The sequence below is a fragment of the Rhinoraja longicauda genome, chromosome 7 (genome assembly GCF_053455715.1).
Source record: "Rhinoraja longicauda isolate Sanriku21f chromosome 7, sRhiLon1.1, whole genome shotgun sequence".
NCBI classification, from domain to species: domain Eukaryota; kingdom Metazoa; phylum Chordata; class Chondrichthyes; order Rajiformes; family Arhynchobatidae; genus Rhinoraja; species Rhinoraja longicauda.
Genome location: NC_135959.1, coordinates 53,170,412 through 53,195,227, shown reverse-complemented (window position 1 = coordinate 53,195,227; position 24,816 = coordinate 53,170,412). Strand labels below are relative to the sequence as shown.

General features: G+C 42.3%; 1 protein-coding gene across 1 annotated transcript in view; it reads left to right on the top strand.

The window, feature by feature from the left end:
- The window catches only part of LOC144595561 (interleukin-18 receptor 1-like), a 38,059-nt gene extending 13,628 nt beyond the window's left edge, over positions 1 to 24,431 (top strand). Inside the window, exons 2-11 of the mRNA XM_078403106.1 lie at positions 1,441 to 1,514; positions 3,909 to 4,188; positions 7,002 to 7,182; positions 9,803 to 9,950; positions 14,831 to 14,890; positions 18,431 to 18,566; positions 20,648 to 20,799; positions 21,993 to 22,136; positions 22,926 to 23,090; positions 24,094 to 24,431. Of these exons, the coding sequence (XP_078259232.1) occupies positions 1,441 to 1,514; positions 3,909 to 4,188; positions 7,002 to 7,182; positions 9,803 to 9,950; positions 14,831 to 14,890; positions 18,431 to 18,566; positions 20,648 to 20,799; positions 21,993 to 22,136; positions 22,926 to 23,090; positions 24,094 to 24,431 (1,678 nt within the window). The remainder of the gene's footprint in view (positions 1 to 1,440; positions 1,515 to 3,908; positions 4,189 to 7,001; positions 7,183 to 9,802; positions 9,951 to 14,830; positions 14,891 to 18,430; positions 18,567 to 20,647; positions 20,800 to 21,992; positions 22,137 to 22,925; positions 23,091 to 24,093) is intronic.
- Positions 24,432 to 24,816: the final 385 nt, after the last annotated feature.

Genomic DNA, 24,816 nt, shown 5'->3' with positions numbered 1-24,816 from the left:
ATCAACCAATCCATGTACTCACTTCTATCCTGCCTTCCTGACGAGCTTGGAGTTATGCGCTTTTCTGACCAGCGTCCTCTTGGCGCTCTTTTTAAACTGCCTTTTCACTCTGCAATTACCACTTACTTTGCTCTCAGCCAACGGTCGTCCTTGCTCTGCTTCCGACCTTTTCTGACTTATTATGAAGTCGGCAGCTGCATAAAAACCGTCAACTTGATAGCCTACATGACGTGTAAGTTCGGAAACTGTCGAGAACGTCCCTGAAGACCGGAGAACCGAGGAGGAGGGAGCCGCTGGCGACGACGGACACGGTGAGTGGGGCCAGTAGGAGAGGGGTAATGCCTCCAGCGCCTGCAAGGTCGGCTGCAGAAGGCGTTTCCCCCGGGACACACAGGCGGTTGGTCGGGCAAGGAGAGGGATGTCGATCGACGGGCCGAGCCAGTCGAGGCCGACGGAGGAGGCCCTGCAGCAGCCTGGGGCTTGCCTGGATTGGGAGCTGCTCCAGTACATCCAGTGCACGGACCGGACTTTGGACTTTTTGTAAATGGCGCCAAAATATGGTGCCTTGTGCACGTGTGATCTATGCTAAAAGAATTCCACTGTGCAGTGCACACGTGACAATAAACCACCATTCATATAGGCCGATTTAAAAAAAATGTTCCCGCGCTACCACAGAACCCACAGCACGGAACGTGTTAAGAGTTTGTGGCAGGCCGGATAAAATCTCATGGTGGGCCGGATGTGGCCCGCGGGCCATAGTTTGGAGACCCCTGCCCGAGCTTATTGAAGGACTGTTCAGAAGCCTGATAACAGAGGGGGAAAAGCTGCTCCTGAGGCTGGTTTTGTTACATTTTCAAGACAATGCACAATGGCCAATTACCTTACCAACTCACATGTCCTTGGGATGTGGGAGGAAACTGGAGCTCCTGGAGGTGGGCACAGTTAGACAGCACAGTAGGGTGGCACAGTCGCTCAGCAGTAGAGTAGTTGTCTTATAGCGCCTTGTGACCTGGGTTCGATCCTGACTATGGGTGCTGTCTGTATGGAGATGGTATGTTTTCCCCATGACCACGTGGATTTTCCCTGGGTGCTCCGGTTTCCTCCCACAATCCAAAGATGAACAGGTTTGTAGGTTAATTGGCTACGGTAAAGATTGTAAATTGTCTCTAGTGTGTAGGATAGCATTAGTGTACAGGGATTGCTGGTCGGTATGAACTCATTGGGCTGAAGGGCCAGTTTCCACGTTGTATCTCTAAAGTCTAAAGTGACCCATAGTTGGAATGTGCAAACTCCACATAGACAGCACCCAAGGTCAGGATAGAACCAAGTCACAGGCACTGTAAAATACCATGGCTCGACCAGCTGCACCACTTCTCTGTTTATCCATGTATTTACTGGAGTGAGCCAAACTATGTTCTCATGACTTTATCTGAATTGCAGGATGGATGCATTGCCCTGGATGTTTTTTCTAATATTCACCATATCTGAAATGAGAAATGGAGACATTACTGAAGGTAAGACATAACAATACATAATCAATGGCAAACATTTAAAGAAATAATTCATCAGCGAATATAAAGTGCATCGGGAAATATCACCACAGGAATACCAGTCCAAAAAGGGCTAGCCTTTTTCATTCATCATCTTTGCCTAGTAGATCTGTGGATGGTTGTTTTGGAATTCACTAAAACACTCCAATGAATGGATAGAGGGGAAAATAAAATGTGAAAGTAAGCTAGCAATAGACATAATACCACTTTATAAAACCTATGGTTATGGGACTGCCAAAACTGTGGGTTATTTGCAGAGACAGTGGGAATTATCTGCGAAATGAGGAAATGGCAAAAACATGAAATAAGCACTTTTATTAGTTTTCTTTTTCTGAAACAGAATAAAAACACATTTCAGAAAATACCAGTAATCAGAATCTAGTTAAAAAGAGGAATTATGCTAGAAATTACTGATAGTGAGAGAATTGTACTGAAGAAGTTAATGCCAATAAATCCAAACGGCCAATAAATCACCTGAACCTAATAGTTTACCAGCTTAAAGTTATGAGTTTAGTTTATTGTCATGTATAACAAGATACAGTGAAAGGTTTTGTTGCGTGCTAACCAGTCAGCGGAAAGACAATGCTTGATTACAATCGAGCCATCCACAGAGTACAGGTACATGACAAAAGGAATAACGCAAGACGGTAGCGCAGCGGTAGAGTTGCTGCTTTACAGCGAATGCAGCGCCGGAGACTCAGGTTCGATCCTGACTACGGGTGCTGCACTGTAAGGAGTTTGTACGTTCTCCCCGTGACCTGCGTGGGTTTACTCCGAAATCTTCGGTTTCCTCCCACACTCCAAAGACGTACAGGTATGTAGGTTAATTGGCTGGGTAAATGTAAAAAATTGTCCCTAGTGGGTGTAGGATAGTGTTAATGTACGGGGATCACTGGGCGGCACGGACTTGGAGGGCCGAAAAGGCCTGTTTCCGGCTGTATATATATGATATGATATGATATGATGACTGTTGAGTTAATGGGTGGAATCGTTTTGAAAAGTATAGAATTAGTCCCTTCAAAATTGTAATGTGACCATACTATTCAAGAAAGTGAAGAGCAGTCAGGGAACCTTGGGTCAGTTAGCTATGCTATTACTGACAGAGAAAGTGATCAAATTGATTATTAGGGACTTGGCAGTATGGCATTTTGAAAATCCTAAAATTATTGAGCAGAATCCAACACTTTACTACGAAAGTGAATTATGTTTGGCAAACCTGTTTTTAGAGGTGTAACTAGCAGGTCGCTAAGCAACAATGGAGGGAAATAACCTTCGATCATTTTATTTTGTTGCTATTTTTTGCTTTTCATATAAGAATTACTCCAGATTCAATTAAGTAGAATTTTCAGAAAAACCATTGAAACTTAGTGCACAAGACGTTAATAAACAAAATAAAACTAATGATATTTGGAGTGTCATTTTTTAAGACTGATGATGGTAAGATTATTTATTACGGTTCATTCATTGGAAGTGGTGTTGCTGATAAGGTAAGCAGTTCTTTCCCTTAGTACAATGGGGGCAATAATAATGCTGGAATATTTGGATTAAAGGCACTCCCACACTGACGTAAGGACCAAGGCTGTGTGGAGCAAGCAAACATTTTGTAAATGATTTCTCCATTTTTTCCCTCTCTGCCAAAGGTTCAACCTTAATATCTTCGTCTTTCTATTAAATCTATTTGTAGCGAAACCTTTCTCTATCTCCATTGCCTCCACACCAAGTTGGCTGTGCATTACTCAGTAAATTTGTCTCCAAACTATCAGCAGCATCTTCAACTGTCTAGGCTCCAAGTACCAGCATTGCCTCTAGATTTTTCTGGCTCCATCCTCTTTTAAGATAATCTTTAATACACATCTGAGGTAAAAACAGAAAATGCTGGAAGTACTCAGTTCACATTTGTGGGAATAGAAACAGAGCTCACATTTCAGATCTTTGAAAGGCACACAGTGCTGGAGTAACTCAATCTCCAGAGATGCTACCTGACCCGCTGAGTTACTCCAGCACATTGTGTCTATCTTTGGTATAAACCAGCATCTGCAGTTCCTTCCTACACATTTCAAATCTTTGACCTGTAACAGAATTTTCTGTTTTTTTACATTCAGATTTCCAGCATTTGCAGGTTAAATTTTTAAAAAACGCATTGCATTGGCCAAGATGTTAGTTACCTAACCAAATAATATATTTGTTTCAGCATCAAGCTATACCTGATTATACCTTAATAGAACCCTGAGATTTTGGAATTTTTCCTTCATTTTTTTATTATTCCATTTGTACCACTTGCAAGTACATTTTATCCTATGGGTTAAAGATCTGTTTTATTTGATTGTAATGCTTCTAAAAATCATTCTGTGTGTTTAGGATACGAGATTGACAGATGTCTCCCGTTTGAATCGACGATGATCTTTGCCCTTGAAGGGGAACATGCCCGCTTGAGATGTCGGTTGTGCAATGGATCCAGTCCAATTGAAACAAGTGACCTTCAAACACATGGATTTACAGTCTCTTGGTTTAAATACAATACCAAACGTGGCCTTGCGGAACTCTTAAACAAAGGGGCCAGAATTTCTCTTCAAGGACCTTTGTTAGGATTTTGGCCTGCAACTTTCAATGACACTGGAAGATATTTTTGTTCTCTCTTGTAAGTAGCATTAAGGTTACCAGGTAAAATACAGGAAATGGAGATGGGTGGTGGGGTGTGGTTGACACTCCAGTCAAGGGAAATAACTTTTCACCATCCAAACCATCAGGCCCCTTGAGAATCTTTTATGCTAAAATGACTTCAGCTAACAACTGCCCATTATGGGCTCCATCCCTTCCTCGGTCATCTGTTGCCAGCCCTGCTTTGTTCTGGCCTTTTCTTACCTCCAGTACCCTCCCCTCTACTTTCAGTCTGAAGAAGGGTCCCGACCTGAAACATCACCCATCCTTTTTCTCCAGACATGCTGCCTGACCCGCTGAGTTACTCCCATGCTTTGTGTCTCACTTCGCATATTTCAAAGAACAGAGGCCTACCAACTTAATCTATCCTCGTGCCAAGTCCTCGCATCCCAATACTTATTTCTTATGGCTGCACAGTGTGCTCTTGCCTATGAAATTTGGAATTGCCGAGGTAGAGAAAAAGAACTGCCACTGCTGTAAAACTCATTTGGCTCTTCCAAAGAGGGATGCATTTATTGGCACGTTTTCTTTTCTTCCTTCCAAGCTGAATAATCTCACATTTGCCCACATTGTACTCCATCTGGCATTTTCCCTCCCACTCGCTCAGCCCTGGTTTTAATGTACCATCTTCAGTTTACTCTCCCACACGGCTTAGCATCACCAAAAAACTTACTATTATTATTTATTATATAGTTTATTTGTCATTCCACTCCTTACAGATCATGCAACGAATGGAACAAAACAGAGTCCCTTCGGGGGCCATAGTGCAATACAAATGCAAAACATATAGACAGGGGATGACAGTGCAGTACAATACGATACAGTGCAATACAATTAGACAGTGCAATACAATACAATACATATAGACAGGGGATTAAAGCATATAAACGATAAAAGGTAAAGCATTGAATTTGAAACCATCAATGAAAACAGGTAAATTATTGATTGCATATTAAATGAGATTATAAAGTGCAGAGTGCTAGGTGAGGTGCTAAGGTGCTAACCCCCCCCTCCCCCCCCCCCCCCCCCCCCCGCCCCTCCCCCCGAGTCAGGCGGGGTAGTTCAGTAGACGAACAGCCTGAGAGAAAAAGCTGTTCCTGAACCTTGTGGTTCTGCAGCTAATGCTTCTCAGCTTTCTTCCAGAAGGCAGCGGGTCAAATAGACCTTGGAAGGGGTGAGAGGAGTCCCTCATGATGCTGCAGGCTTTACTTTTGCACCTTCCTCTGTAAATGTCACTGATGGCAGGGAATCTGGTCCCAGTGATGTGCTGGGCTGTCTTCACAACACGCTGCAGGGTGCTCAGACCAAGACAGCTCAGCAACATCACCCGCACATTTGCTGATGTAGCTGCTGACAGTCGTTGCATACTCCTCCAGGTCCGTGAGGCCTCTGCATGTGGCTGCCTCTTTGAAAACCAACCAGTCAGTGGTCTCAAAACAGTCTTGCAGTGCTGAAGTTGCTCCCTCCTGCCACACAGTGATGTTCCTGGTGACTGTTTTTTCCTTTTTAAACCATGGTTGGTTAGCCGGGGTTAACAGTACAGAGATGTGATCAGAGTGACCCAGATGGGGGCGTGGGACCGCTTTGTATGCACCTTTAATGTTGGTGTATACGTGATCCAGTGTGTTCTCTCCCCTTGTTGGAATGGAAACATGCTGGTGAAATTTAGGTAGGATGTTCTTGAGATTGGCGTGGTTAAAAAAAAATCAACTGAGGCAACAGTTGATTCCTTCGACGATGTCATGAACAATACAAGGGCTCCTGAGCTGAAATCCTCATAGCAACCCATAAAGCCTATCAACCTGAGAAATACGTTATTCCAAACCTCTGTAGCTTTTGTTAACTGATCTTTTGATTTCGTTAAAAAACATTTATGGTAATCAAATGCTTTTCGGAAAAAATCTAAAAGTATGACATCCATTGGTTACTCTTTATCAACTCTGCTGGGTTTTACTGTTTGTACTACTCGTTATCAGCTTCCCCACAGCCAACAAGGGACCATTATTGGTTCCACTTTTCCTTGATCATCGTCGCTGGCTTTGATCTTACTGTTTGTAATACTCGTTATCAGCTTCCCCACAGCTAACAAGGGACCATTGTTGGTTCCACTTTTCCTTGATCATCGTCGCTGGCTTTGATCTGTCTTTTTGTATATCTTTCATTAATTTGTTCTATGTCCTTTTCATATCTCTCTGTTCCCTCTCTCCTGACTCTCAGTCTGAAGAAGGGTCTCTACCCAAAACGTCACCTATTCCTTTCCTCCAGAGATACTCCCTGAGTTACTCCAGCTTTTGGTGTCTATCTTTGGTGCAGTTCCTTCCTACACATTCTACATAACAATTCCAATGGATTTGGCAAGTAGGATTTCCTTCCATTTAACCAACTCTGCTATCCATTTAACCAATTTCCCTTCCACTTAACTAACTCTCCTTCTATTTAACCAATCCTGTAGATCTCTAAAGCGTCCTGTTATTACTTCCTACTAATGGAGGCCTGCAATTGTCGGATAACAGTTGTAGACTAGTTGGCCTGAGCTTCCCTGCTTCTCTTTCCCTTCGTTGTTGCAGTTTATTGATATGCCCAAGCCTTCCAGAAGCTAGGAATTTTGGTGATACTTCCAGTGCAACTGTTATCTCTGCGGTCATTTCTTACATTACTTTAACTTGTGGGGCATCAGGGGGCAAAGGATTTATCAGTCCTCGGTCCCACTGCTTTCATTAGGATTTTTTCTTTATTGTAATTACTGTAATTACATCATATTCCTCACTCTTACCCTTTCTTTTTGCTTAATAGCAATGGAACTCACAATGTTACAGGTCCAAACGAAAGTTTGGATGTTACCCTGGTAAGTGACGGATGTTACAGTGAAGAAATAGAATATAGTCGGAATGGAGTAATTGGAGCATCAATTGAATTGCCTTGTCCACACATGGAAGAGTACAAGAATAATATAGAAGATTTGAAATGGTATAAGGTGAGTAGATTCTGCTTAGTCAATTAACTTACCAGTTTTGGAAATTATTCCTTGCTTTGAATAGCACTTTAGTGAGGAGAAGTGAAACATAAAATATTGGAAGAAACATCAATTTATGGCTAGCAAATCTTTGATGCACCCATAATAGTAAAGGCATTAAATATAGTCATACAGCACTGAAATGCGTCCACACCGACCATGATGCCACATCTAAGTTAGTCCCATTTGCCTGCTTTTGGCCATCTCTTGAAACCTTTCCTATCCAAATGCATGCCTAAATGTTGTTTTTAATATTGTTAATGTACTTGCCTTAACTACTTTCCCTGACAGCTCCTTCCATATAGATTCAAGATTCAAGATAGCTTTATTTGTCATCCAAAATAGGCAGATTACACAATAAAGCATTAAAATAGGCAAATTACACAACCCCAAAAAAGAAACATCCATCACAGTGAGTCTCCTCCAGTCCTCTCCTCACTGTGATGGAAGGCCACAATGTCTTTTCCCTTCCCCTGCCGTCTTCTCCCGCGGTCAGGTTGTTGTGGTTGCAGGCCGCGCCGGACGGTCCGCAGCAGGCCGACCCAAGCCCCACGATCCGGGGCGGGCGAACACGCTGCCGCTGTTGCTGCACGTCGGGGCGGTCGTGGCTCCCGACATTGAAGCCCCCGGCCAGCAGAGAAAAATCCCGCGGCCTATTTTAGGGCGCGCCGGACGGTGAAATGTCCGCGACCCGGGGCGGGCGAACACGCTGCCGCTGCCGGAGCTCCCGATGTCGGCATCCATGCGGCCCGAGCCTAAGGCGAGTCGCAGCCGCTCCCGCAGCCTCCGAAGACGGCCGGTTCCGCTGATGGTAAGTCCGATCCGCGGGCTCTGCGAACCAGAGCCCTGGAGGCCGCCAGCTCCAGGAGTTGGGCCGATGGTAGGCCGCAGCAGGAACGGAGACCCGACCCAGAAAACAAAGGTCGGGTCTCCGTTCGGAAGGGGCACATATTTACAATTTTACAGTTCCCCCCCTCCCCCCCACACCCACACTTAGTACACAAACACAAAAACACGACATCACATCGACAATTAAGACACAAAAAAACAACAAAACACAAAGACAAATGGACCGCAGGTAAGCCGCAGCTGCTATGGCAGCGCCGCCATTTTGGGTTTTTCTACCATCCTCTGTGTCTAAAGGTTGCCCCTCAAATTCCTATTAAATCTTTCCCCTCTCACCTTGAACTCTAGCTCTAGATTCCCCTGCCCAGGAAAAAGGACTGTGTATTTAATGTTTTTATTTCCTCTAAGAAATGTGAAAGGTTTTCATTCTGAGAATGAGCAATGGTAAAGATTTATGATGCAACTTTGATAGTTTTCACTGAAATATAAAGAGAAATGCTGGAAGTACTCAGCAAGTTAGGTAGCGCCTGTGCAAAGCACTAACTTTCCAGTTCAGTAATATCTACCTGCAAATAACTACCACTTTCACTTTGGGGTTGGAAGTTTTCCAATTTTATGTCTGCAAGATCTGATTCTAATTTTATGTTATACCCTTGCTTTAGATTCTCCAATCAGTGGAAATGATTCCTCTCTATCTGTTTTATCTTGAAAACAATGAAATTAACCCATAAATTTTCAATTCTAATCAAAAGCAAAACTGTATAGAATTGGAATATAGAATAGAATTTATTAGAGTACTATTGGTTACTATTACCTTGCCTCATAATTTAATCCACAGATTCCAGGTACATTGTGGTAATTTTACGTTACCCACTGTCCAAGCTAATATATCCTTCCTAACTGTGATGTGCTGGATTATTCATAGTAATCCAAGTGTGGTGTCATCAGTGCATTGTATAGTTGTTACATTACTTCTCTCTCTTGTACTCCAGTCCTCTGGATGCAAGTCCAGTGCATTATCCTTTTTGATTACTCTCTGAGTGTGTCCAACACATTTTTAATGATCTAAGTGGGCCCCAGAGGCTCATTGGAGCTTCTTTCACCTGTTTAGGAAACATAAGTTTGCAGGTTATAGGAGCAGAATTAGGCCATTTGGCCCATCAAGACTATTCCCCTATTCAATCATGACTGATCTGTTTTTCCCACTCAACTCCATTCTCCTGCCTTCTCCCCATAATCCCTGACTCATCAAGCATCTCTCAATTTCCACCTTAAAAATATCTATTGACTTGGCCTCCACAACTATCAGATTCACCACCCTCTGACTAAATAAGTTCCTCCTCATTTCCTTTCTAAAGGTACATCCTTTTATTCTGAGGCTATGGTCTCTAGTCCTAGACTCCCCACTAGAAATACACTATTTGCCCACATTGAGATCTATGTGCCACAGGTTTGTTCTTTTGGTTACTATTGTCTTGCAGATTCCATGCTCCTGACAATACTGCTCTTTATGTGCATTGGCAAGCTGGGACTGGTGTTTTTCTGTTCCCTCAATTAATCCAAGGGTGTTTAATTGCCATACGAACTGAGATGGGAACCATGAAATTCATTTGTAAATGCAGTAACTACTTGCAATACAGAAGGTTAAATTGGGAAAAGAATTGAGTATTTTATTGCCCATAGCCATATTGTCCGTTTAAGTATCAGTGTTAAATTCGTTCAATGTGTTCTGCAGGATTGTCAGAAGAATGTTCACACAGGATCATCACTGCTCTTTGGGAGACTAGAAAAGGAAAATGCTGGACATTACACTTGTCTACTCACCATTGGCCATTATGGAATGCAGTACAATGTTACAAGGACATTGAAGTTGACATTGAAAGGTATTTTTTGATTAAATGCTTGGGTCAGGATTGAAGAGATAATGTTATATGGAATGGCTCAATTAAGTGCAATTTTGTAAAACGGAACTTTCGGCATGTTGTTCCTCTGATGCAAGAGTGCTGTGATTATTGCTGGACCTGGAGAAGCATTGTTTTGCTCTTGGTATACCCATCCATCATTAAGGACGGATAAGGGCGGCATGCTGGCACAGCGGTAGAGTTGTTGTCTTACAGTGCTTGCAGCGCCAGTGACCCGGGTTCGATCCCGACTACGGGTGCTGGCTGTGCGGAGTTTGTACCTTCTTCCCGTGACCGCGTGGGTTTTCTCCAAGATCTTTGGTTTCCTCCCACACTCCAAAGACGTGCGGGTTTGTAGGTAAATTGGCTTGGAATAAGTGTAAATTGTCCTTAGAGTGTAGGATAGTGTTAATATGCGGGGATAGCTGGTCGGTGCGGACTCGATGGGCCGAAGGGCCTGTTTTCGTTCTGCACCTCTAAACTAAAACTAAAAATTTAAAAAAAGATTAATAAGCATTTGGAAACTAGGGGGGTCACAAGGAACAAAAATGCGCTTGTTTCCAATATTAATCACTTAGCAAATTCTTAACATCAAATTTATCTAAAAACTTAGATTTTGATTTTATTCAATACATCAACTGTATTATTCATTATTATTCTTTGGACTGTATTATTCATTGGAATTGTTCCCTGGTAGAGGTGGTGGCATCATGGTTGGATCTCCTATTCAGAATTTCCACAACCCCTGCCCATATTTCATTGAGGTATGTCATTAAGCTGGAAAGAGTGCAGAGAAGTTTTACAAGGATGTTGCCAGGACTTGAGGGCCTGAGCTAAAGGGAGCAGTTGGGCAGGCTAGGACTTTGTTCTATGTTGGGCAGGCTAGGACCTTGACTTTCTTATGTCTGAAGAAGGGTCTCGACCTGAAACGTCACCTGTGATGTATATGTAATATAAATGCCAGTGCCCCCTTGAGGCCAAGAGCAGAAGCTGGCCAATGTGCTTGTGCCTCGTGACTGAGGTCAGGTGACCTTATAGAAGTTTCCTGGTGAAGCATCGTTATTAAAATCTTCTTACAAGATGTCGGGCGTATATTCATTGTGCTAGCCACAACAGGGTCTTACAGCGGACATTACATGGTGTCAGAAGCTGCCACAGACATTTCCAACAGTGGATTTGGAGCAGTCCTGATGCAAGACGAGAGACCGGTTGCATCTGCATCATGACTCGTGAACATGGCCGAGCGCAATGATGCGACTATAGAGAAGGAGCTGTGCTCCATATTGTACGCGTGCAGAAAGTTTCATGACTTCATCGTCGGTCAGCGCACAGTGATCCTTACTGACCACAAGGCATTAGTGGGCTTGCTCGCCAAGCCGCTACACAAATTAAGCCCCAGACTCCAGCGAATGCTAATGCACCTGCTACGGTACGACATGGAAATACGGTGGAAGCCGGGACGTGAAATGTTTGTCCCCGATGCCCTGAGCTGGCTGCCCCATGCAGACACACCTGCGGAAGAGCACATCACACTGCCGATCGTGATACAGGCTGTAGAAGCCATCCTACACATGTCAGATGAGCACCTTGCGCAGTTCAGAGCTGCTGCCTTACAGCAAATGCAACGCCGGAGACTCAGGTTCGATCCTGACTACGGGCGCCGTCTGTACGGAGTTTGTACGTTCTCCCCGTGACCTGCGTGGGTTTTCTCCGAGATCTTCGGTTTCCTCCCACACTCCAAAGACGTACAGGTATGTAGGTTAATTGGCTGGGAAAATGTAAAAATTGTCCCTAGTGTGTGTAGGATAGTGTTAATGTGCGGGGATCGCTGGGCGGCGCGGACTTGGTGGGCCGAAGGGCCTGTTTCCGCGCTGTATTTCTAAATCTAAAAAAAAAAACCTGAAACAAAAAAAGATCAAACCCTGACAATGTTGTGCGAGTACATAAGAAAGGGTTGGCCTAGTGACAGGCGCGATTTGCCCTCGGACTTGACTCCGTTTCATACATACCGTGATGAGCTGGTTGAAGTCGATGGATTAGTCTTGAGGGAAAACCGAATCGTCATCCCCCAAAGCATGCGAAGGCAGATGCTGAACGCGCTACATGAATCAAATCTGGGAGTAGTGAAACTTAAACAACGAGCCCACAATTTATTTGCGTGGCCAGGAATGAATGCACAGATTGAGGACACAGTGGGAACATGCTCGATATGCCAGGTGACTTGGAAAGCACAAGCAAGCGAGCCGCTACAACCACACCTCATCCCCTGCAGACCTTGGTCTAAGGTCGGCACAGACATCTTCCATCTGGATGGAGTTGACCATTTGCTTGTAGTGGACTATTACTCCAAGTACCCAGAAATAGCACAGTTGTCAGACATGACGTCACATTCAGTGATACGTGAGATGACGGGCATGTTTGCCCGGAATGGCATTCCTGACTTGGTGATGACAAACAACGTGAGACAATTCGACTGTGCTGAGTTTCGAAGGTTCCAGGAGGACTGGGAATTTGCCCATGTCACCTCAAGTCCCATATATCCACAGAGCAACGGGCAGGTAGAGCGCTGTGTACAAACTATGAAAGGTCTCATGAGAAAAGCAAAAGGCAGCGGCCGTGACCCGATGTATGCCATCCTCGAATACCGCAACACCCCCCTTGACGGGACAGGCGGCTATGCCCCCTCACAGTTACTGAGCAGTAGACTGTTAACAAGCAAATTGCCGTCGCCTCTATCGCTCTTACTGCCACATCATGTCCCTCGCAGGGGACCACAACTGGTCGCCCGGCAAGAAAAACAGGCAGCATACTTCAATGAGAAGGCAAGCGCCGAGCCGCTGCCGCGCCTGGAACAACAACAACAGGTGTGGTTTCATGCCAAACCAACCAAGTGGCAACGTGGCCGCATTGCAAGAGAAAACCTGTCCCCTCGGAGCTTCGTCATCTCTACACCGAGCGGTACTGAGTTCCGCAGAAACAGGAAGGACGTACGACCTGCGCACGAGGCAGCTGAGCAATGCCATGGCAACACGCAGACCAGCGCGAGCACTCTCCCACAAGGAGGACCCTCTCTCCCAGAAGGAGCTAGTCTCCCAGACGAGACAGAGAGTCAACCAGACAGAGGAGCCCCTCTCCTAGAAGGAGCTAGTCTCCCAGATTCAAGAGAACTATCACAGGCCGCATCACAAGGTCCTGTGGTTGGGGGAACCAGCTCAAAGCGTGCCAAGCTACACACGCATACAACATAAATACGACACAGAACGGGTTGGAAATATGACTTGCACGAGAAGTGGGCGATTGTCCAAACCCCCGGCACGGCTTGTTATGTAAAATTCATAGTTTTGTAGTTTGAAGAGCATTGTGTTATTTGTGGTGTTTCATCCACATTAAGTTGATTAAAGCTTCAAGTTATTAGTTTTGACCCCAACGTTGAAGGGGGAGATGAGATATAATTAAAGTAAAGGGGAGATGTGATGTATATGTAATATAAATGCCAGTGCCCCCTTGAGGCCAAGAGCAGAAGCTGGCCAATGTGTTTGTGCCTCGTGATTGAGGTCAGGTGGCCTTCTAGAAGTTTCCTGGTGAAGGATCGTTATTAAAATCTTCTTACAAGATGTCGGGCGTATATTCATTGTGCTAGCCACAACAGGGTCTTACAGCAGACATTACATCGCCTATCCATGTTCTCCAGAGATGATACCTGACTTGCAAAGTTACTGCAGCACTTTATATCCCTCGAGGATTTTGTTCCTTGGAACAAAAGATCTCATAGAGGTGTATAAGATCATAAGAGGAATAGATAGGGTCAATGCAGTTTCCCTTTTACCAGAATAGGGAAATCAAGTACCGGGGACATAGGTTTATGGTGAAATTTGGAAGATTTGATAGGAGGGGCAACTTTTTCACGCGGAGGGTGATGGGTATATGGAATGAGCTGCCCTAGGAGGCAGTTGAGGCACATACTATAACAACATTTGAAAATCATTTAGACTGGTACATGGATAGGAAAGGTTTAGAGGGATAGGGCCAAACGCCGGCAGGTAAAACTCGTGTAGATGGGGCAGCTTGGTTAGGATAGGCAAGTTGGGCCGAAGGGCCTGTTTTTGTGCTGTATTTCTCTATGTACAGGCAAATGAGAGTTGGTCTTGACACCATGTTTGGTGCAGATATTGTGGGCCAAAGGGTCCGTTCTTGTGCTGTACTGGTTTATGTTCTAAGTCCTAGGTCTTGGAATTTTGAGATGAGTTTTGGTGACATTTATCTATATATATATATCTTATTGTTTCTTGCCTTCCCTCCATTCCATTGGTTCCAACTCAGAATGAGGTTGAATGAAATCTAGCAGCACATTACATAGGTTTTTGGATGTTGTAACATTTATACTACCGAGAAGGTACAACTATTCCTGTGACCCACAGTCTCAAATTATTACTGAACTTCCTAGAATCATTTTGACATATGATTTTAATCAAAGAACCAGGCCAAGCACATATGAATGCCCAGCAATCTGTTTTGCAAAATTTCACCTCTGGCATCAATAGATACATGGGAATTAATGTTGGGAATATTATCATAGATTGCACATTTTTTTTATTTGCTATTAATAGCATATTTTAAACAATTTAATTCCAATATTAGTTTATCTCCCTCAGACATTGCTCTTCCTTCTCAAAATCTTTCTCCTGGCCATGATTTTCATCGTCATTCCTGTTCTTTATCCTTTCTTTCTTCTCTTTAAAGAAGTTGGTGACATTACATCAGAGGTGCATAAAATCAGGGTTCCATTATAGTCATGAACTTAATAAATGAAATTGTGAAATTAATTTCTCTATCCTTTTTATAAATAAAAATCTCCTTTTCAGAACCTTCTATTGTACCGAAATTGGTTTACCCACATCAAGAACGCATTGAAGTTACACTGGGTAGGTAAAGTTTGCATTGATTTCTATCTATCAATGTAAATAGTCAGATGAGTCATGGTAAGTACAAAGAGAAGAAATTAGGTAGAATGGAGTTAAAAGAAAATGCAAAATTCTTGAGGTATCATATCATATCATATATCATATATATACAGCCGGAAACAGGCCTTTTCGGCCCTCCAAGGCCGTGCCGCCCAGCGATCCCCGTACATTAACACTATCCTACACACACTAGGAACAATTTTAAAAAATCTTTTTTTACATTTACCCAGCCAATTAACCTACATACCTGTACGTCTTTGGAGTGTGGGAGGAAACCGAAGATCTCGGAGAAAACCCACGCAGGTCACGGGGAGAACGTACAAACTCCTTACAGTGCAGCACCCATAGTCAGGATCGAACCTGAGTCTCCGGCGCTGCATTCGCTGTAAAGCAGCAACTATACCGCTGCGCTACCGTGCCGCAGAAACAAGGAAGTGCAGATGTTGGTTTACAAAAAAAGACACAAAGTGCTGGAGTAACTCGGAGGGTTAGGTAGCATCCCTGGAGAACATGGATGGGTGATATTTTGGGTTGGGAGTCTTCTTTGGATCCTGGAGAAGGGTCCTGACCCAAATTATCACCTACCCACCTTCTCCAGGGATGCTGCCTGACTCGTTGAGTTAATACAGCACTTTGTGTAAATCCTTGATGTCAGCCTCAATACACAGAACTAAGAACTGTTTTTATTCACAAAATGCTGGAGTAACTCAGCAGGTCAGGCAGCATCTCAGGAGAGAAGGAATGGGCGACGTTTCGGGTCGAGACCCTTCTTCAGACTGATGTCAGGGGGGCGGGACAAAGGAAGGATATAGGTGGAGACAGGAAGACAGTGGGAGATCTGGGAAGGGGGAGGGGAAGAGAGGGACAGAGGAACTATCTAAAGTTGGAGAAGTCAATGTTCATACCACTGGGCTGTAAGCTGCCCAGGCGTTCTCCTCCTCTCTTCGATGAGAGTTTAGCAACATGCTCTCTCGCTGCTCCCCCTCTGTGATTTCTCCTGCCACCTATATCCTTCCGTTGTCCCGCCCCCCTGACATCAGTCTGAAGAAGGGTCTCGACCCGAAACGTCACCCATTCCTTCTCTCCTGAGTTGCTGCCTGACCTGCTGAGTTACTCCAGCATTTTGTGAATAAATACCTTTGATTTGTACCAGCATCTGCAGTTATTTTCTTACACTGAACTAAGAACTGTGACTAGCTCCAGATAACTTTTAAATGCTTCTCAATTTAGGTTGAAATATTTGACAGCTTTACATTACAGGTTTAATAGTCAGCAAAACTGGGGGTGCTGGAGGTTTTCTATTAAACTCTGAGGGAGATTTCTAGTATAGAGCTCCCATAGGGCAGCATTGGAGCCCTGCCACTACTTTGACCTTGGTTCGGGAAACTCTGACAGTTCAGTCTAACCGGGTAGATCCTCTTTGTATAGAGCAAATATGTTTAGGCATGGGATTGAACGTGCACAGTAGGTCTGTGCTAGTAAGATCCGGCCCAGTAATTAATAAGTGCGGCACAGTGGTGCAGCGGTAGAGACCCGGGTTCGATCCTGACGATGGGTGCTGTCTGTATGGAGTTTGTACGTTCTCCCTGTGACTGCATGGGTTTTCTCCGGGTGCTCTGCTTTCCTCCTACATTCTAAAGACGGACAGGTTTGCAGGTTAATCGGTTCCTGTAAATTGTCCCTAGTGTGTCGGATAGAACTAATGTATGGGTGACCGCTGGTCGGCATGGATTTGGTAGGCCTCAGGGCTTGTTTCCACGCTGTATCTCTAAACTAAACTAAGCTAAACTAAAAAAAGCAGGAATATGCCATTGTTCCATTCGATTAAACAAATTTCCCAAAAGTTACTTTGCTACATTCCTAAATGTAACAATAAATTCTATTTGCTACAATGAATGTGTACAGTATTGTATATCATTTCTTTACCTCTATGGTTTCATGGTTTACCAATCCTGCTGGCAGTTTTCCCATATTTTCACCTTTTACACATCCATTGCTATCTTGCCATTCTTCATTTGAATCTTGCTCTTGAATGTAAAATAGGGAAAAAAAACATTGCATTCCATATTCTCTAAATGGTTCATAGTCCTTTTAAAGGCTCAGAAATTGTCACCAAAATGGCAAGATTATTTAAAGAAAGGGCAGCTGCCTGAGAGAAATTGCATCAGAGCATTTTGATATGCTTTGGGAGTAAAAATTATCAAAATCTCAAATTTTAAATATGCTTAATGACACTTCTGAATATTAGAAAGACACAGAATGCTGGAGTAACTCAGTGGGGCAGGCAGCATCTCTGGTGAGAAGGACTGGGTGACGTTTTGGGTCGAGGCCCTTCTGCAGACTGAGTGATCTATACATTCCACATGTAAAATACTGCTCTATATCTGATATAGACCTTGAACACTGAGGCTTTTTAAAGCCCCTTTTAAAATACCCACAGCTCGATGGCTAATTCCTTATCCCATTTTTTCCCAGTTAATTGCAGAGATACAACAAAGAAACAAACCCTTTAACTCATTGAGTTTTATTCTGACCATCCACCACCCATTTCCACTAGTCATATATAAACCCATTATTTTAAATCTCACGTTCTCATAAACCCCTCCTTGCTGTAAAAACAACACTTGCTATAATTCAGCTTTCTTATACTTGTTACCTATTTCATTTTCCATTTCTTCCACTGATTAAGCAGTCTTTCACTGCCTTCGCTCATCTGAACCAATACCATGTTTGACAGAATGGTGGCCAAATTGAATTAATTCTCACTGAATTTCAAAATCGCATCTGAAAGGGATATTGTTGGAAGATGGGATGAAGTCCAATACAATTTACTCAATATCTAAAGGGGCTTCTCCTTTCTTTTTGGCTGCACTTCTCACCCACCATCCTCATCTTTGGACACCCTGTGCGTAGGGGAGAGGGTAGGGCCGAAGATATCCTGGTTGGGTTGCTCCTGGGCCTGGCCAAGCTGGCCATCCGCGACTCACGGCGCCAGGCGGAAGAGGGCTCTGCCCGAGCCAGCTGCCTACCCCTTTTCCGGGGTTACGTCCGCGCCCGGGTGGTGTTGGAGAAGGACTATGCGCTGTCCACGGGCACCCTGGAGGATTTCCGGGACCGCTGGGGATTGGATGTATCCTGGATGGGGATTGTAATATCGTTGTATAATAGTTTCATTTGGTATATTTGTTTGTATAGTATTCTGGTGGTGGGTTATGTTTTGTTTTATTGTATTGTAAATATTGGTTTTAAATAATTGAGTACAATTTTTGATAATAAAAAAAATATATATATCTTCTCAGTACATCATGTCCCTCATGAATTCTTCATGTTCAGAAAATGTGTTTTTATAAATTACAAGGGAATAACAAAATTGAATGTGAAACAGTAAACTGGGTTTAAGAGTACACTAAGTATGTTTCAGTAAAACAATTAAATGCAGCGCTTCAAAAGGTATGCAACTGTTGCTGGTATGTTCTGCTCTCTAATTACATAAACATTTAGGAGAAAGAAGAGTCTTTAATTGCACAGTTTATGCTGGCCCCGAAAGTAAACGGGACGTGGTACTAACTTGGCTTTTCAGAAAAAGCGATGTGACCACCTGTAAGGGAATGGAGCCAGTCTGTAAAGATTCTAGGAGGTAAGCAGTTAGATCTTGTTGTTTTCGTTATTTGCCTTCATACTAATGCACATTGTACCTTAAAGTTATTTATTGTCAATTACACCTTTAGCAATATTTCTGAGGTGATGTATGCTTTTCTTTCCACTTGTTTGTGATGAGATAATGCACATTTATAGTGCACATTTATAGTGAAGCTACTTCATATTGCTCTTTCATGTAATAGAATAAATGAAAATGGTTTGCCGAATGCCACCTCATAATTTTTTTCCAAATTTGCGGTGCATCCAAAATATGACACAGGCCTAAATTGTTGGCTGTGGGTTCCACCTTTCCTTGATCATCATTGCTGGCTTTCACTTATCCTTTTTCCTGCCTTTCGTTCATTTTTTCTTTGTACCTTTTCATATCTCTAGTTTCCCTCTCCCCTGCCTCTCAGCCTGAAGAAAGGACTCGAGCTGAAACATCACCTATTCCTTTTCTCCAGAGATGCTGCTTGACTCGATGAGTCACTCCAACTTTTTGTATCTGTCTTTGGGTGTACTGTAAACGAGCATTGTTATTTCCTTCCTGCACACAGTCTTTAGTCTTTAGTATATTTCCTTTCTTTGTGTTTCAGATTAAACTGTCCCTGTGTAAACACTAGGTGGAAGACCTTGCTTAGATTTACATTTTTATCTTCCACCTCTACACTTTTGTGATACGGATTGAATGGTTGGCTAGAGGCCACGGATCTGCTCATTATTATTCAGTGCCTGCTCCATTTCCTCCTGTCAGCATTCCAAGTTTTGACAGAAGGAAGTGGGGGGGGTGTCATCATTCCAAGTTTTGACAGAAGGAAGTGGGGGGGGGGTGGGATATACAAACCTTGATGTGATGCAGTCAACTCTTCCAGTGACTGGCTGTTAATGCCCCTGGGACATAAGGGGGCTAAGGTGCAAGCAGTGTCTGGGGAATGGAAAGAATAGAAGGAAGTAAATATTTTAGCTGGAAAAAGGTCACTTAATTTCAACATGAGGAAGTCTGTCCAATGGGGTCCAGAAGCAGTTTGAGAGGCTGTCTTCCATTGTAAGAATTTTGATTTATCTTTGCACAAGGGAGTATAATTAAAATCTACTTAGTATATCTTTTAGTTTAGTTTAATTTAGAGATACACTCATCTTACTCCTCCCCAAATGAAATCTTTCAATGCTTTAGAAACCAGAAACTGCAGGTGTTGGTTTAGCAAGGAAAGACACAACATGCTGGAGTAACTCAACGGGTCAGGTAGCATCCTGCAGAAAATGATGAAGAGGGTCCCGACCCGAAACATCACCTATCCATGTTCTGCAGGGATGCTGCCTGACCCGCTGATTTATTCAAACACTGGGTGTCTTTCTTTCAATTCCTCTCATTCTTTCCTATAGTGTCGAAGGCAGGAATGTCATTCCCTAAAACCATGACCAGGGTATGTTTTCTCTTTGTGTGCTCATACACCTGTTTCAAATCTTGGAAATGTTTAATAAAAGCAGCTTCCTGCAAAGTTCCACCTCCATTGCCCAGATCAGGGAAAATACATTTGTATTATATCATAACCAGAGCATTTCCACCAGCACCTATTTGCACTCCCAAATGTTCACCCCTGCACCCCCCCCCTCCCCTCATTCATCTGGTTTTTGCCTAACATGCCTCTATGGTCATCAATGCTTTTATTTTTCTCTTTGAATCTTGTGTTTGTTAACTACGTGTTTTTTGTTAACTATGTGTTTTTGTACTAGCCTTTGATTCACCTCTGGGTCTTTCTCTGTGATAAAGTTGGTAAATAAAATAGTCACATGAGATTGTAGATTTCTGGAATCTGAAGTAAAAAACAAACTCCTGGAGGAACTCAGTAGGTGAAGCAGCATCTTTGAAGGTGGAGAGATGGTGGACATTTTGGGTCAAGACCCTGCAAAGGGAACAAGCTGACCCGCTGACTTCCTCTAAGTTTGTTTTTTTGGTGACAAATAATACACGTTACTGTTGATTTGATGTTTATATAGTTTCTTTAGCTGTGGAGAGATGATTATTTTCATGTTTCATTCATATTACTTTTTCAAAGTAAGATTCTTTGCTTATTTCAGAGAGACAACTACAGAAAAAGGAATATATATTGTAAGACCATTGGTATTTACCCAAGTTAACAAAGAGCATCTGAATCAATATTTCAACTGTGTTTTGCATACATCAGACAAGGTTTCACAGACAATGGGATACATCTTTCTCCAGGAGAAAGGTACAGTCCAACAATTTACTTGTCTGCTACTGGGAGGGGAAGCAGCTGGGCATTGGAAACTTGGTCAACCCTTGATAAAAACATAAAAGATAAAAGATTGGTGCAGAGTAGGCCATTCAGCCCTACGAGCCATATATTCAATATGATCATGTTTGACAGGTTAAGGGGTTGGACAGGCTAGATGCAGGAAGATTGTTCCCGATGTTGGGGAAGAACTAGCGGTCACAGTTTAAGGATAAGGGGGAAGTCTTTTAGGACCGAGATGAGAAAGTTTTTTTTCACACAGAGAGTGGTGAATCTGTGGAATTCTCTGCCACAGAAGGTAGTTGAGGCCAGTTCATTGGCTATATTTAAGAGGGAGTTAGATGTGGCCCTTGTGGCTAAAGGGATCAGGGGGTATGGAGAGAAGGCAGGTACGGGATACTGAGTTGGATGATCACCCATGATCATATTGAATGGCAGTGCAGGCTCGAAGGACCGAATGGCCTAGTCCCGCACCTATTTTCTATGTCTATGTTTCTATCATCCACAATCAGTACCCCGTTCCTGCTTTCTCCCTATATCCCTTGATTCCATTAGCCCTACGATCTATGAGGTATATCTAACTTACAGTTGGTCTTGTTGCTTTTGGTCTTTCTGGTTCTATAATGAAAAAAAAAGACTGGGGAATGATCTCTGCTTCCGTCGCAGTCTCTGGTACATTGACCTTCATGGGCTTTCCTGCTTATTCCAAAGTTAAAATGCAGTCAGAACTAGTGGCCTCATTAGGCCTTGGATAGCACACATAAATTAGGAGACCGTCTGGATTAGATTAGTGGCTTTTAAGGAAAATAGATTTGGTAAATTTGTCAAAGCTACTGGAACTTCATAAAAACCACGTAAAGATAAGTAAAACACTCTATCCAGATAAGTGATATGTGTTGAAAAGTTGAAATGACTCAGATCTTGGATTGTTGCTTTAATTTTGAAGCCCGTGCAAATTTTCAATTTATTTTACACACTTTTCGCGGCTCTGAAACCTATATTGAAATATTCAGTCACAATTTTGTGATCGTGTCAGACTAAACAAAAAGTTTGCTTTTAAAGGATATTTCATTTAATGCTTTTTCCTTAGATATCATTAGAAATCTATATGTAAAAAGTCAGTAGAACAACAAAATTGAAGCTGAAATAACTTTTTTTTTCTCCTGTAGGCAAAAGTAGTGTGCAGCGAACTGTTAAATATTTAATTACCATTATTGTTGTGCTAATCGCTCTGGCAATAGTTTGTGTGCATTTCAATGTACAAATTGCCCTTTGCTTCAGGGACCTGACTGGTAGAGATGAAACTCTTGGAGGTAAGATTAGGAGAAAGTTCTAAATGTTCACAAAACTCCACCACTCATTTTCATATCGTAGTGTTTGTGTATATTGTCCCAGTTTCATTGACCATAAAGTTAATGTGAACTTCCAAGCTTATGTAAGCTACAAAATGAATGCATGATTATATTTCTTTCACCTCTAAGTTTCCCTCCCCCATATTCTACCTTCATTTGGACATATCTATTCAATTATGTTGCTACAATAACCAATTTCAAATCACCAAAGAGTATTGCAGAAACTGTTGCAATCCTCGGATCAGGTTTGTCATCAGATTCTCGTGGTGAGGGCCAGGATAATAAAGACAGCCTTAACATTTGTGTTGGTGTTCTGATTAATGTCATGGCTGCCATTATATCTGTAAATTCATCCATTCACTGTGTTCTGTCGTAGCGTTCAACAAAAACAGCTCTCATACATAAAATTTGAGTGTTAATTACCAGCAATTGTGGTGACTTTTCATTACAATCCTCATAGTTTTTATGCTTGAACTACATGTCCCAAGATTGAATTCATTCAATGTTAAGGATCCCCAAAAACCTTAAACTAAATAACCTCAATATATGATGATTCAATATTCAGAATTGCTCAGCCAACTTTCTGCAGTTTTCTCTTGGAATAAGGGTGTACTCTTAGTCAGGAAGTCAGCTCTGGAAGGCACCTTGGTCTGCATGGATGAGTTGGGCCAAAGGTCCAGTTTTGTACAACTCTATGACTTCAACGTTAACATAACAATCAAATGACTCTATCTTCTGTTTAATTCTCAGATAGTAAAGAATACGATGCATATATATTACTCCTGAAGAGTGACGAGATCCTCCTTAATGCTAATGAAGAACAACAATTTGCTTTTGAGCTGTTACCTGCAATACTAGAAGAAAAATGTGGTTATCGCTTATGCATATTTGAACGAGATGTTCTCCCTGGAGAAGGTAAGATTAATTCATTCTTGTTTCGCTAATACAAAAAAGGAAGCACGGGTAGATAGAGGGACCTCAAGCTCAATCAAACGTATTGAGAACACCCTTAGTCCTTCTGAAGAAGGGTTCTGAACCAAAATGCTACCCATCCTTTTTCTTCAGAGAACCTGCCTGACCCGCTGAGTTACTTTGTGTCTAAGCATGGATTCTGTTCTATTTTATGTGTTATACGCGGGGGCTTCGATTGCCCCGATGCGGGGGCTTCGATTGCCCCGATGCGGGGGCTTCGATTGCCCCGATGCAGGGGCTTCGATCACCCCAACTGCGGATAGTTTGACTGCCCCGACGCAGCAGAATAAAGAGGAAGCAGATTGGACTTTATTGGAATCCGCTGTGGAGGATGTTTATGTTAACTTTTATGAAGTTGTGTGTCTTGTTGCTTTTTTTTAGTATGGCTGTATGGTAATTCGAGTTTCACTGTACCTTAATTGGTACACGTGACAATAAACTGACCTTTGAACCTTTGCTCATAGTATTTACAGATTTTGAAAATCACATCTAGCAATAGACCTGCTAATTTTTTTTAAATTATGACGATTATCATTAATATTAATGTCACTGATGAGAATACACATCATTGTATTTCTCTTCATTTCATTGATGACATTCAAGTCAATATTATAGCAATGTATGCACAGGCTACAAATTATTATTGATGATCACCATCACTGGTGTTATAAGGAGCAAATAATGAAAATTGGTTTCATTGATGTTGAAATATGTAAAAGGGCTAAAGGTAGTGGCAGATGCAATTTTTCTTTTTCAATTTTATTTTACTCCACTTGGAATACTGTTTAAAATTAGTTAATGTTGATCATAAAAAGCTTAAAATCAGCACTTTATCACCTGGCTTTGCAGAACAGCCAAGAACTTTTGGCTTAATGTTTTTATGTTCAGAATATTAGGAATTCTTCATGTCGTATTTTAGTAACAAAATGCTTAATTTGTTTTACAGCATCTGCAGAAAGTGTACTTTTTTATATTAACAAATGCCGAAGATTAATTATAATTCTCAGCAAAGACTATGTGGATGATGATTTCAAATCCACGTATGAATTGATGACTGGGCTGCATCAGGTATTAGTTGAAAGAAAAATAAAACCAATACTAATTGAATTCAAGCCTATAAACAACACAAAGTCATTCCCAGAGTCACTTCAGCTTCTTCTAAAATCAAAAAGAACAGTGAAGTGGAGAGGAAATAAATCTGAATTCAAACATTCTTATTTCTGGAAGAAGCTACGATACTTGATGCCAGCAAAAGGTCGCCGGGTTCAAGCTGGGAATCAATAATTTATGGTTTCGAAAATCAAAGTTTTATTTTTGCAAGTACGTTCAGGCATGCTGTTATTTCATCTTTTCAAGGCTTAAATCAATCTGCAATTGTACCAGGTTGGCAAAATACGTGCTGCAGTGGTACGAAAAGATTCTACCAGTTGTGCCAAAGAGACATTCAACAAAATGGCAACATTTTTAAAAAATGGCGCATTTATTTGTGTTAATTAAAATAACCTACTTTTTGTGTATCTAATCAAGAATGTTATCAGGCAACTGAACAATTTTCATCAGCTAGTGTGCGGTCCTGACTTTCCATCACCTCATTGGAGACCTTGGAACTACTCCAGCATTTTGTGAATAATTTGAACTTTCTTTAATTGGACTTCAATGTTCTATCTAT